This window comes from Meriones unguiculatus, chromosome 11 (genome assembly GCF_030254825.1).
Source record: "Meriones unguiculatus strain TT.TT164.6M chromosome 11, Bangor_MerUng_6.1, whole genome shotgun sequence".
Classification (NCBI taxonomy): Eukaryota; Metazoa; Chordata; class Mammalia; order Rodentia; family Muridae; genus Meriones; species Meriones unguiculatus.
The window spans coordinates 46,055,936-46,069,036 of NC_083359.1; the positions used below are offsets into that span (position 1 = coordinate 46,055,936).

Below are 13,101 nucleotides of genomic sequence, written 5' to 3' on the forward strand. Positions count from 1 at the left end.
CCACCCTGGTTGGTTTCATGCTGGAACCTGAAACCCGAGCACTAAAGCAGCTGAGCCCCAGCCCAGAGTCTCTGCACTGCTCCTCAATCTCTCCATGATCCTTACTGGCCAGACAGACCACGCCAGCACAACGGCCCAGCTCTGCTGCTTGCTGGGGTGTACAAATGGGTCAAGCTTCCAGGTAGGTAGTAACAGGGAAAGAAGATTCAGCCCTGTGTCCTCTACAGGTCACCAAGGACAGGAGCTGGCTGTGATGGTTGCCTTGGTGTTTCAAAATATTTTATGTGTATGGGTGCTTTACTCGCACACATAAATGTGTGCACACTGCCCAGAGGCCAGAAGAGGGGTCCCCTGAGGCTAGAGTTACAGTTGTGAGATGCCATGTGAATGCGGGGAATTGAACCCAGATCCTCTGGAAAAGCAATGACTGCTTTAACCCCAAACTGTCTTCAGTCTCTGGTTAGCTTTACTTGTCAATTTGACACAAGCTGGAATCACCTGAGAAGAGTCAGTGAAGAACTGTCCACACTGAGTCAGGCTGTAGGCACACCTGTGCAAGGCTGTGTTCAGTTAACTGATAGACAACCAGCGCATCAGAGGCAGCACTGTTCCCTAGGCAGACTGTCCTGCACTATGTAAAAGTAGAGAAACTGAACTGAGCAAAAGCAAGTAATTGAGCATGCACACACTCGTTTATCTCAGCCGGACAGTGATGGCACACATCTTTAATCCCGGCGCTTGGGATGCAGAGTCAGGGATGCAGAGGCAGGTGGATCTCTGTGAGTTGCCTGGCCTACAGTGCAAATTCTGGGACAGCCAAGGCTATTGGAGAAATCCTGTCTTGGAAAACTTGACCGTGCCTGTGATGTCATCAGATGCTTCAAGTTCCTGCTACTTTGGTTTTACAAGAGCAATGATTTATAACCTGGAGTTGCAAGTGAAAATAAACTCTTTCTCACTTAAGTTGCTTCTTTTAAGGGCTCTTTTGTCACAGCAACAGAAGCTAGAACACTGGCTAAAGCTTTCTTTAAAAATCATGTAAGTTGGATGTGGTGACTCACATGTGAAATCTCAGCCACTCAGAAGGTTGAGATAGGAGGATTGAGAGTTGGAGGATAGCCTGGGCTACAAAGCAAGATGTCGTCTCAAAAACTAAAATTAAGGGATTATAGAGGGGGGTATATCTTGGGGAGTATATCTTGGGGAGGAGGACCGCCCCATCAGTGGACTTGGAGAGGGGCATGGGAGGAGATGAGGGATGGAGGGTAGGGTTGGGAGGGAATGAGGGAGGGGCTACAGCTGGGATAAAAGTGAATAAACTGTAATTAATATAAAAAATAAAAGTAAAAAAAAATTTTTAAAAGAGTATATCTTGCTCTCAAAACCCAGATGACTGGGGTTAGGTTCCCAACACCTAGATAAGGTGGTTACAAATGCCTAGAATTCCAGATCCAGGGGATCTGATGCCCTCTTTTGACCTCCTTAAGCATTGCACTCATATGTACAAACACATACACATAATTTAAAAATAAAATCTTTACTTTTTTTTTCAAGACAGGGTTTCTCTGTGTAGCCCTGGCTGTCCTGGAACTCACTCTGTAGACCAGGCTGGCCTTGAATTCAATAGAGATCTGTCTGCCTCTGCCTCCCTGAGTGTTGGGATTGAAGGTTAAAGGTGTGTGCCACTACTGCCCAGCCCTTAAAAATTAAATTTAAAAATAAAGTCACGTAAAATTGTCTGCCAAGTGGGAGGCATCTGGTATCTTTCAGCATTGCTTTGCTCTTTGCTGGGCTTGGTAGCATAGTCCTAAAACCCAGCACTTACGAGGCAGAAGCAGGAGTTTGAGGGCACCTTGATATACAGAGCAAGCCATGGCTATATAGGAGACTCTGTTCCTAGACACTCAAAACAACAATAATGAAACAAAACACTACTTCTGTGTGACAAGCCATGTGTCTCCTAAGTCCAACACCACCAAACAGTCTGTTTTCATAAAAGCCACGTTACCACAAACAAATATTGCCGGTTTCCCAGCGCAAAGGCAAGCCTGGCTATTGCTGGAGTCTTTCAACCGTTAATCAGTGAAACCAATGTTTTGTCTCTGGTACAGGAACAAACAAGGCCAGATGGTATGGGGCCTGCCTGATTAAGTCTAATCAAGAATGATTTTATAGTTGAGTGCTGCAGGATCAAAACAAGGCGATAAAAACATGGACTCTGCCCGAGGCTCAGAGGGACCTTGTTGCTTTCCATTAAAGAACTCAGGAGTCCAGAAACCATTGGATAGCCATGAAATGAAAGTTTGAGCCAGGTTGTCCTCCCAAAGCATCTAAATCCACAAACTACATTAGATGTAGTGGTTTGATGATGACCTGGAATGAGGGATAGACCTCTGGCTGAAAGACAAGGTAAGCTTGTTTTGGGGAAACAGAAAGGGCAACAGCTCCATAGGAGCTGTGCAGGGCAGGTGGTACTCATTAGCAAAGCCTTGCCAGCTAGAGCAGATCTCACGTGGTGACTGGTTACACTGTCCGCTGAACAGAGCCTGGCAAGCCACAGACCACCCTGTCCCCAAGCATAGATGATGCAGAGCCACAGTGTGAGACAAAGCCCAGACAGTTCTTAGCAGACAGAAAGGAAAGCCATGCTGCAAGAAGCAAACAGGATTGCATCCAAAACTTTTCAACAACTGTGTGCTTCTGATGTGCACCTAGCATGGGTCCAGAATGGAAGTACATAGTTGGCAAGCTTGTCTCTGCCTCAAAAAGTCAGGCCTAGGGAGGCTGAGGAGATCAGTCAGTCAGTACAATCCTTGCTGAGCAAGCATGGAGATCTTGAGTTCGATCCCCAGTACCTTCACAAAAGCAAGCTGGGGTGATGTACACCTTTTATCCCATCACAGGGAGGGTGGGGACAGGAGGACCCCAGGGGCTGACCCCATGGCCAGCTAGCTTAGCCTAACTGGTGAACAAGTCTCTCAAACTCATAGGTTTTAAGTGGAATGTGGTACCACATACCTGAAAGGCAGGAGAATCTCCAGTCATTCTTGACTACCTAATAAATTTGAGGTCACCCTGGGCTATATGAAACTCTATCTCAAAAACCCATCATCAACAAGCAAGAAGACAGGGATAGGTACCCCCAACCTAGGAGAGCAGGGGTGCCTAGGCTGTCACTCAGGTGCTGTGTGTGTACACCTGCATCCTCAGCTCGGTCCTCCAAAATCAGCCTGTGTCAGAGTCTGGGATAGATTCTGTGTCAGACTCTATTTTCTATACTTTATTATTTTATTTTTACTTTGAGATGGGACCTCATATAGCCCAGGCTATCCTCAAACAAGATCTTCCTGCCCCCCTCCCATCTCAGGAGTGCTGAGATTACAGGAGTGCACCACCATATCCAGCCTTACCAAAACCCTTGAACTTGATCTTTTTTATAAGATGTTTATATTTTTAATTCAGTGTGTGTCTGTGTGAGTGTGTGGGTGCCACACCTAGCGTGTGGTGCTCGAAGGACAACTTGTGGGAATCCATTCTCTTTCTACTCTGTGGGCCTCAGGGATTGGATTCAGGTCATCAGGCTTGGCATCGAGCACCTCTACCTGCTGAGCCCTCTTGCCAGGCTTAATCTTTTAAATTTTTTGTTGACATAAGCTCAGGTGCTATCAACATCTTCTATGGCTATTGATAAGATGCTTAAATGCATCTTAGAAGTCTCTGTTGGGAAGCCCGGCCCCACTCTAAGGCATGTACAATTGCCTTTCTCTTAAACGTGTGTATGCCTCTCTCCTGTTCCGTTCTAGTGGCTCTGTCACTGTGATAAACACCGTAAGCAAAAGCAACTTTAGAAGGAAAGTGTCTATTTGGCTAACATGTCCTGGTTACAGTCTATCATTGAGAGAAGTGAGGGCAGGAACCTGGAGCCGGAAACTGAGAAGCTGAGGCCACCGAGGAAACACGTGCACCGACCGGTTTGCTCTGCAGGCTTGTATTCAGCTACCTTTCTCGAATCAGCCAGGGCCATCTTCCCAGGGCTGGTATTACCCAGAGTGGGCTAGGCCCTCCCACATCTGTCATTCTAATTAGGAAAATGCCCAACAGACTTGCCTAAAGCCCAGTCTGATGGAGGCATTTCTCAATTTCCTCTTTGCAAATGACCCAGTTTGTGTCAAGTTGACAAAAAACCTAGTGAATACTCCCCCTTCTTTCTTTCCTTCTTTTCTTCCTTCCTTCCTTCCTTCCTCCCCCTCTCTCCAAGCCCTGCTGGGTAAAGCAGACTAGCCTTGACTTGACTTTGCAACAATCCTGCTTCAGCTTCATTAGTGCTTGGGTTACAGTTATGTGCCATCTCACCTGGCTTCCCTCCCTCTTCTAATGCCCTACTTAAATCTATGTTGAAACATCTTTAATAAACTCCAATTTGCTTCAAAATTTAAGTAATTATTAAAACAAACCCCAAACTCTCCCTCATCCTCTTTCTCTCATGTGTCAGCACAGCCAGACAGATGTGTTTGATTCAGCAATAGAGAGGTAAGCACAGCAAATTTAGCCTGGGGCCTTGTGGTTTGGGTTTGCTCACGTGCATCCTCGTCATAATGCACTTGGCAGCACAGATCCTTCACTTCTGTGTGCTGTGCACACACCCCTCTACAAATAATGCACCTAGCACCTCAGAAACCACCTGCCTGCTTTAGGCTTCACTCCCATCTCTGAATAATAAAAATAATAACCAGATTGGGTAGTTCCTATTCAAGCACATTCCCAGTGTATCCCTAGCCAATCCAGCGTGAGCTGGTTCTGGGTGTGCAATGCAGTAAGGCAAGCCATCCTTCCAGTGAACTTACAGGGAGACTCCCCTATTTACCACCTTATGCCTAAGCACAAAGGAGTGTGCATATGATTAAAATCAGATGCATTATGGGAAGGGACATGCACAGTTAGAAAAGTGTGGGACCTCCAAGTCAGTTCAAGACACCCCAAGCCCAAGTTCTCAGCATAGAGATTTATTTGCCCCAGAGGAACCAAGGGCAGGAATAAGAACAAAGACAGGAGCTAGAGAACAAGGAGAAAGGGGAACAAACAAGGAAGACAGGAGAAAGGGGGCAAGGCAGAGGCAGGATTATTTTTTAGGGAGGGGACAACAAAGGGCTACCTCTGGATAGAGAGGAGACAGATGTGGCTGATAGGCAAATGGCAAGGTGTTTACTTTTAACTGGGTGTGTTAATTAGGTGAGCCTAGGGGGCCTTGGATTGTGGGACTTCAATACTTTGATACTTTCATTACTGGACCTTGGTAGTCAGCCTCAGGAGGAAGTGACCAAATAAGGGAATGGACCTCGGTGACTAGCTTTAGAAATGTATCTAGCAGGTTTTAGCAAGGCAGAGGGAATGGGGAAGAAGAGCAAAGCCTGCCAGAGGATGTTTGCCATGCTTGGGCTGGCTAGAGTCCCTTCAGTGAATATATGATTTAATCTGTCAACCAGTCTGCTGCTCCTTCATGGGAACTCATGAGACCCAAGCTGTACTCTCACTCTTGCAGCCTACTGTCAACCTTGACCATGTGTCCTTCTATAATCTGTACTATTACTTCACCCCAAATAAAGTGACCCTGCTATTTTTGTATTCCTATGTGAACCCTTATTTTCAATTCTTTGGATAAAAGGTAAGAACCTGGAAACACTAGGCACAGAACCCAATCACCAGCAATAAAAGGCTTAGACTTTCCAGCCTCCAAAACTCTTAAGAAATTAATGTTGGGGTTGGGGATTTAGCTCAGTGATAGAGTGCTTACCTAGCAAGCACAAGGCCCTGAGTTCGGTCCTCAGCTCTGAAAAAAAAAAAAGGAAGGAAGGAAGGAAGGAAGGAAGGAAGGAAGGAAGGAAGGAAGGAAGGAAGGAAAGAAAGAAAGAAATTTTATTTGAGTCACCCAGTCTGTAGCAGTTGGTGGGGTGGAGTAAGGTTGCTCATTTGGCTCATTGTTTCGAGACAGGGTCTCAGGTAGCCCAGATTGGCCTCGAATTTGTACCTGAGGATAACCATGAACTCCTGATCCTTCTGCCTTAGTTTCCCAAATGATGGGACCATGGTCAAGTGCAACCAACCCATGCTTTGTTGGGAGGCAGGGGTTGAGTCTCATTCCATAGCCCAGGCTGGCCTTATGCATGCAACAATCCTCCTGCCTGAGTTTTCCAGTGTTGTAATTTTAAGCATGAACTACCATTCCTGGCATTTATTTTATTATGACCCAAAGGGGTTGGGAATGTGGCTAAATGGTAGAATGTTTGCTTATAGCGCTGGGTTGGATCCCCAGCAGCACCGCATGCAGGCGAAAAGCCAAAAGAACTAAGACAACTATTATTCTGGGATCACTTTTCAAAGGGAGAAATCACCAGTGTAGCCACAGTCTGAATCTAAAGGCCTCCTGTGGCCTGAACTTGTTACCCTTGACTTCAAACTCTGAGCATCCATCTGCCTCTGCTTCCTGGCATTCAAGGCCTAGGCCACCAAGCCTGGCTTTTGTTTTGTTTTCTAAACAGCTCAAACTACTGTCTTGCTGGGGTTCTGGAACCCTAACCCACTTCCTATTCTCAGTGGAGAGCTCTGATTGTAGCAGGGAGCCAAGGGAGAGTAATTCTTGTTCCTGTGTGCCCTCTGCTGGCACCTTGAGAGCAGACCACACAGCAAAGGCCGCTCTGGCGAGAAAGGGCTCTCATCTCCCTGGCATGACCCTTGCAGGCCTAGCAGCCTTGTTAATGGTATGCTGACTCTCCCCACTGCAGCCACCTGGGGAACCTGGCCACAGGAGTAACAGGAAAGGGCCTGGGCAGTGTTTTGGAAGTATTACCATCATAAAACTGAGCCAAAGGCAAACTCAAGAACAGGAACTTCTTACTGGTTTGTTTGTTGTTTTGAAATATAGTCTAACTTAGACCAGACTGACCACAAACTCGTTAAAAAGCCAAGGAATCCAGCTCCTCCTGACACTACTTCCCAAGGACTGGGGTCACAGGTGCCTGCCACCATACTCAATTTATATGATGCTGAACATTGAACCCAGGTCTTAGCATTCTGCCAACTGAGCTAAATTTGCAGACCTTAAGCTGGCACTTCTAAACTGGCTTGAGGCCCCCTGGGTACAACGGGGCCACACCTATAATATCCCAGCAGAATCAAATTCAAGGTCATTCTCAGCTGCACAGCAAGTTTGTGGCTAGCCTGTGCTATACAGTACAAAAGGCCCTATCTCAAACAAAACCAAACTGTAAAAGACATCTCAGTTTTTATTATGTGGGGAGAGGGTGTGCATGCCAATGCACAGGTCAGAGCATAACCCAAAGGCCTCAGTTTTCTCCTTATGGATACTGGGATCACAGTGAGGCTGTCAGGGTTGTGTCACTAACACAGCTCATTATCACACAACTCTTTAGACTAATGTTTAGAGGTTGTTTGTTGCTAAAACAGCTCCAAAATATCCAGGCTCCTATCATCGCCCTGACATCCTACACACATGGCTATGCTCTCATGGCTCAGTATGTCCACATCCTGCGCACATGACTGTGCTCTCGTCACCCAGTGTGTCCACATCCTGTACACATGGCCACACTCTCATCACCCAGTGTGTACATCCTGTACACATGGCCACACTCTCGTCACCCAGTGTGTCCACATCCTGTACACATGGCCGCACTCTCGTCACCCAGTGTGTCCACATCCTGTATACATGGCCGCACTCTCGTCACCCAGTGTGTCCATCCTGTACACATGGCCACACTCTCGTCACCCAGTGTGTCCATCCTGTACACATGGCCGCACTCTCGTCACCCAGTGTGTCCCCTCCAATCACCTACATCACTGTACAGCCATCACAGTGGGAAGGCATGGTGGCAACAGGCGCTTGCACCTATGGTGTTAGGAGCTTCATGTTCTAGGTGGATAGAACATCAAGAAGGCAACGCCAGTGTTCCAACTGTGACAGGGCTGAGGTTTTGTTGTTTTTAAGACAGGTTCGACGTAGTCCTGTTACTACGTAGACCAGGCCTCAGACTGGCAGTGATCCTCCTACCTCTGCTTCCCAAATCCTAGAATCACGGTGTGATTCCGTCTCAAAACACTGAAACAAAAAGACCCTACAAAACAGGTGAGACAGACTGGCCAGGCAGTAGTGCACACTCCTTTAATTCCAGCACTCAGGAGGCAGAGGCAGGCGGCTCTCTTGCGGTCAAGGCCAGCCTGGTCTACAGTGAGTTCTAGGAGAGCCTGGGCTACACACAGAAAGCCTGTCTCAAAAAAGAAACAAAAAACAAACAAAACGGGCGTGACTGGGGCCTGAGATGGTAGAGTATGCACTCAAGAGGCAGAAGCAAGTGGATCTCTTGGAGTTTCAAGAGGCTAGCTTGGTCTACCTAGTGAGATCCTGTCTCAAAACAAAACAAAAACAACCAATCAACCAACAAAACAAAAACCCACTGAACTAAAGCCTGGCATGTTGGTACACACCTTTATTTAGTCCCAACACTCAGGAGACAAAGGGAAGAGGATTTCTGAGTTCAGGGCCAGCCTGGTCAACATATAGGATGCCCCAGGACAGCCAGTAAGTAACAAAGAGAGATCTGGTCTAAAAAAAAAAAAAAAAAAAAAAAAATTACAACTAGGGACTTCACAGATGGTTCAGCAATTAACAGCACAGGCCACTCTTCCCCGAGGCCCTGAGTTTAATTCCCAGCACTCACGGTGGCTCACAACCTTCTACAACGTGATTTGATGCCCTCTTCTGGTGTGCAGACTCTACAAGCAGAAAAAACATCCATATACATAAAAATACATACACCTTTTTCATATTCTGCCTGCACCCCAGAAGAGGGCACCAGATCTCATTATAGATGGTTGTGAGCCACCATGTGGTTGCTTGGAATTGAACTCAGGTCCTTTGGAAGAATAGCCAGTGCTCTTAACCTCTGGAAGTTAGATCACTGGAAGCATGGCTTTGGGGGATACTGAAACCTAATAGCCCCTTCTTGTGTCTTTACTTCCTTCTCAGTATTCCAACTCCCCCACTCTGGCCCCCCAAAAAACCAGCAAGGACACCAACAAGCACTTTCTATTTATATTGTTCACATCAGTGTTATTCACAATAGCCAAGGGGTGGAAATAACCCAAATGTCCACTGACCTGGCTGAGTTGGTAAATATATACACATTCTCTCGGCCCCAACTGCACCCCCAAGAGTCAAACCATGAAGAACAAACTAACATTTTCACCATCTCATTAAGTTGATAGATGAAACAGCTTGAAAACATTTCACCAAGTAAAAGCTGGCAAACACAGGAGGAAATACACCATGATCTGTTTACAGAGTAACAAATTCAGAAATTAGCCGCTGCCTAAAAACAACCAGAGACAGAGATGAAGGATGATGACAACTTCAGCCTTCGTATTGAGATCCTATCCAGGATAGTGAAGCCTAAGAACTAGACAGCAGTGATGGCTGCACAACGGAGGGTGTGCTTCATGCCCTCAACAAGAAAAATGGTTACAATTTGAAAGGCATTTTTTAACATTTTGAGATGGAAATTACATAATTTTCCCCTTCCCTTTCCTCCCTCCAAGCCATCTCATATATTCTCCCTTGCCTTTCAAATTCATGGCTTCTTTTTTCATTAATTATTGTTAAGTGTGTATATATATATATATATATATATATATAGCTAAGTGTAACCTGCTAAGTATATACTTGGTGTGTATATGTTTAGGGCCAACCACTTCATATTGAATAACTGGTGTGCTCTTCCCGGAGGAACCCTATTTCTCCTGCTCTCAGAAACTCTAAGTTGCCTGTAGTTCTTTGTGTAGGATTGCGGCCTGGTGGTGTCTGCTGCCAAACACACACTTTGGTATGTCTACTGTTGTTCATGCTCCGCTTATTTTATGGCTAGAGGACCACTGAATGGCTACAGGACCAAAAAGATGGCTCAGTGGGTAAATGTGCTTGCAAGCAAGCCTGAAAACCCAGATTTAACCCCTAAGAACCAATAGGTATAAGGAAGAGGACTCCAGATATTTGCAGTAGTACACACACAAGTAAATCAATGTAATTTTAAAAGAAAAATTCTTCAAGAAAGGAAAAAAAAAACAAAAAAAAAAAAACAAAAAGCATTTCAAGTGGAAAATTACAAAGATCACGGCTGCTTTCCTTTTTATTCTGGTACAATCTACCTAATAAGCATGTGTTGTTATGAAAAGCAGCATATATAGTCTCCTTCAGCAGATAAATTGTTGCTTGGGCAGATTCCCTCTGTCCTGATGACATTGCAAAGCTCCCTGATGTAAGGGCCCCTGGACCTCCTGGTGATTAACATATTCTTAGACGAGTGCTGTCCCTTCCTTCGTGGGTGTGTAGACTTCCTGACGGGAAACCCAAGTCCACTCTGGCTTCTGCCCTGCTCACCCAGCTGGTAAGCATGAGAAGCAGTGCAGGGTTCTCAGGCCCCCAGCGGCAGCCCGTGTTCTAAGCTCTGGGTTGCTCACCTTACACAGTGCTCAGCAGTCCCTGGTTTGCCTGAGGGTGGAACTTTACACTTTACCGGTGCCAGGCGAGAGCTCCTCCGAGAAGCCACATGCCCAGCCTCTACCAGTACTGCTTACTTTCATATTCGTCCCCATGACAGTGGTAGGACCTTCCATCTCAGAGTGCAATTCAAGGTTCAGAGACTCAGTGCCCTGCTCCGGGAAAAGGAGCTGAGGCCAGCAGAACCCATGTCTCCAGACTCCACATCCTGTGTTCCTCTACCAGCTTCCAGCCTTCTGGCTTCACAGCAGTGGGCTGCCTTGGTGATCTTGGCATAGCGCTCTCCAGGAACTGCCTTTTCTCTGGCTGCTCTCTGATGGACTGTCCTATACAGTACAATGTTTCACTAAGGGCTTTTTCCTAAAGTTGGTCAATACCTTTTTTGGCCCAGAACAACCTTGAACTTCTTCTCCACGTGCCTCTATCACCAGTACTGAGTACAAGAATACTGTGTAATCACGCCTGGCTATATGTGGTGCTAGGGATTGAACCCAAGGCTCCACTTCCTGCATGCTACACAAGCAGTCGACCAACTGAGCTTCAGCCTCGGCCCCTGGTTATTAGCTTCTGCCGCATCCTGCTCTTGCCTTCTGTCTAAAATCCAAGTAACCAGGGCTACGAGACCTAGTTCCTGTTCTTTACTTGCGTGTAGCCAGGGTTCCAAACACTTGTGAGAATCGTTCTCTGTCTAGGATGCGGCCATAGCGTAGGGTAAGGTAGAAGGTCTGCTTGCCATTGTACTGCTGGATGCGCACAAACACATCCTGGACCCGGTCCTTAGATTCTGACAGGGGTATCATGTCGGACACGGCACAGTACGTGTCCCGTCGCCAGCCCCAGAAGCTCAGGTGGGCCACTCGAAGCAGGGTACCTGACTCATTCACATACAGGATGCCCACCAGCCTCCGAAAGAAGTAGCTCATCCAACATAGCATGCCCAGGGCGAAGCTGGTGATTCCACTCATGAAGCACAGTGAGTTGAGGGTCAGGAGGCCTTGTGAATACAGGTAGAAGCCTGGGGGCAGGGCCACCACAGTCAGGCCTGTCTGTGCCAGCTTCAGCTGAGATATGAAGCCAACCACCCTGATGGCATTGAATCTGTAGATTGTGTGGAATTTCTCCATCTCTGGGCCTGGTGGCTTCTCCTGCGAGGTGGGAGAACTGCTCCCCACCCACCTTTTGGAAGTCTCCTGCCCAGTGCAGCACCATAGTCGGTGGAAAGGCCTCCCCCATGCAGCTGGACCCTGCCACCTTGGCACGACTCGAAGGAGGACAGCCTGGAAAAGAGGTTTCTTTCAGAATTCCACCATGCTAATCACACAACGAACAAGGCAAAGCATCCCCAGAAAGGCTCCAACCAAGCCTGGAAAGTCACCATGACCTCCAGAGTTAGTGATAAAGACAGACTGCCCTGTGTGTGTAATTCTACTCTGGTTAAGTACCATGCTCCCGTTTTTACAAATAAACAAACAAAAAACTCTAATTCCAGACAGTGAAATACACCATCAAGTATAGGTGCCTGCCACCAAATCAGGTGTCATGAATTTGATCCCTGAGGCCAACATGGTAGAGGAAGAAAAATTACTCATGCAGGATGTCCTGGGCCCCTCTAAACGCCATAGTACATGAACTAAAACACACAGGATTAAAAACAAAAAAAATAAAAATAAAAATTAAGCCAAAAAAAAAAAAAAAGTGCAAGGAAACACAACAGAATGAATGGGCAGAGTCTGAATCTAAACCGGTCCTTTCCCCTAGGCAAATAAACATAGAAAAGCTGTAGTTCCAGCCATTCGACAGAGACTCGAACTTGGGTCCACAAGTCTATGGGACACTTCCCCCAAAAATACCAATCGGCGCCAGAAACCAACGCACCAAATCCATGGGGTACTTATCACAGTACTCTTGCAGTTCTCTGACTGCCTTATACGTTAGCTGCTTTCTATTAGCCTGGTCGGGAAAGGGGGAACAGCAGAGAACTGAGGCACAGGGACCCTCAACACATTACACAATGGTTCTCTCGAGCAGCATAGTGAGCAAATTCTGGGCTTTAGAGTTAGAGGGAGGCTACGATCCTGGCTCCCAGAGACACTAGCTGCGCATCCTTCTTCACCTTTCCAAAGAAAGCCTCAGAATATGCTGAGGGAGACATGGTTCTTAAGCCTGAACTTGGTGTGCGCTCAGGGAGTTGCAGCTACTCAGACCGTTCACGTGACCCAAGGGGACCAGAGGAGGCAGAGAAACAGATAACACAGCCCAGCTTTCCACCGGTGAAATCCAGAATCGGTGGCCAAAGACTCCTTCCTGCCAGTCCTAGATCCGACCGGGTCCCTAAACGCGTTCCCTCCTTCACCGCCCACCACCTGACCTTCCTACCATTATCTTGTCGCCTGCTACAGGAAGTAAACGGACAGTGTACCGGAAACTTGGAAGAGCGCATGCGCTAGCGGTCTTTTAAAAAGAAAAAAAGAAGAACGCATGCTCAAACTGAAAAAGAGGCCAATTATACTAGGCTTTGGGAATTGTGGTTCAAATCC

At 46.8% G+C, this 13,101-nt stretch overlaps 1 protein-coding gene across 2 annotated transcripts; it reads right to left on the reverse strand.

Annotated features, from left to right (window-relative positions):
* Positions 1-9,089: 9,089 nt before the first annotated feature.
* Positions 9,090-13,073, reverse strand: Tmem186 (transmembrane protein 186). Of its 2 annotated transcripts, none has more exons than XM_021644984.2 (2): positions 12,941-13,073; positions 9,090-11,841 (listed from the first exon to the last, which is right to left on the reverse strand). In XM_021644984.2, the coding sequence occupies exons 1-2, from the start codon at positions 12,941-12,943 to the stop codon at positions 11,203-11,205; spliced, it is 642 nt and encodes a 213-aa protein (XP_021500659.1). In that variant the 5' UTR covers positions 12,944-13,073; the 3' UTR covers positions 9,090-11,202. The 2 variants fall into 2 exon arrangements, with proteins under 2 accessions (XP_021500659.1, XP_021500658.1); XM_021644983.2 differs by lacking the exon at positions 12,941-13,073 and adding an exon at positions 12,678-12,934.
* Positions 13,074-13,101: the final 28 nt, after the last annotated feature.

What these genes read in the sequence shown, in the direction of transcription:
- Tmem186 (XM_021644983.2), bottom strand. Translation starts at nt 12,716, where the DNA reads ATGTCTCCCTCAGCATATTCTGAGGCTTTCTTTGGAAAG. An exon ending in CTGAGGCTTTCTTTGGAAAG is followed by an intron (nt 11,842 to 12,677) that starts GTGAAGAAGGAT and finishes CCTCTTTTCCAG; the next exon opens with GCTGTCCTCCTTCGAGTCGT.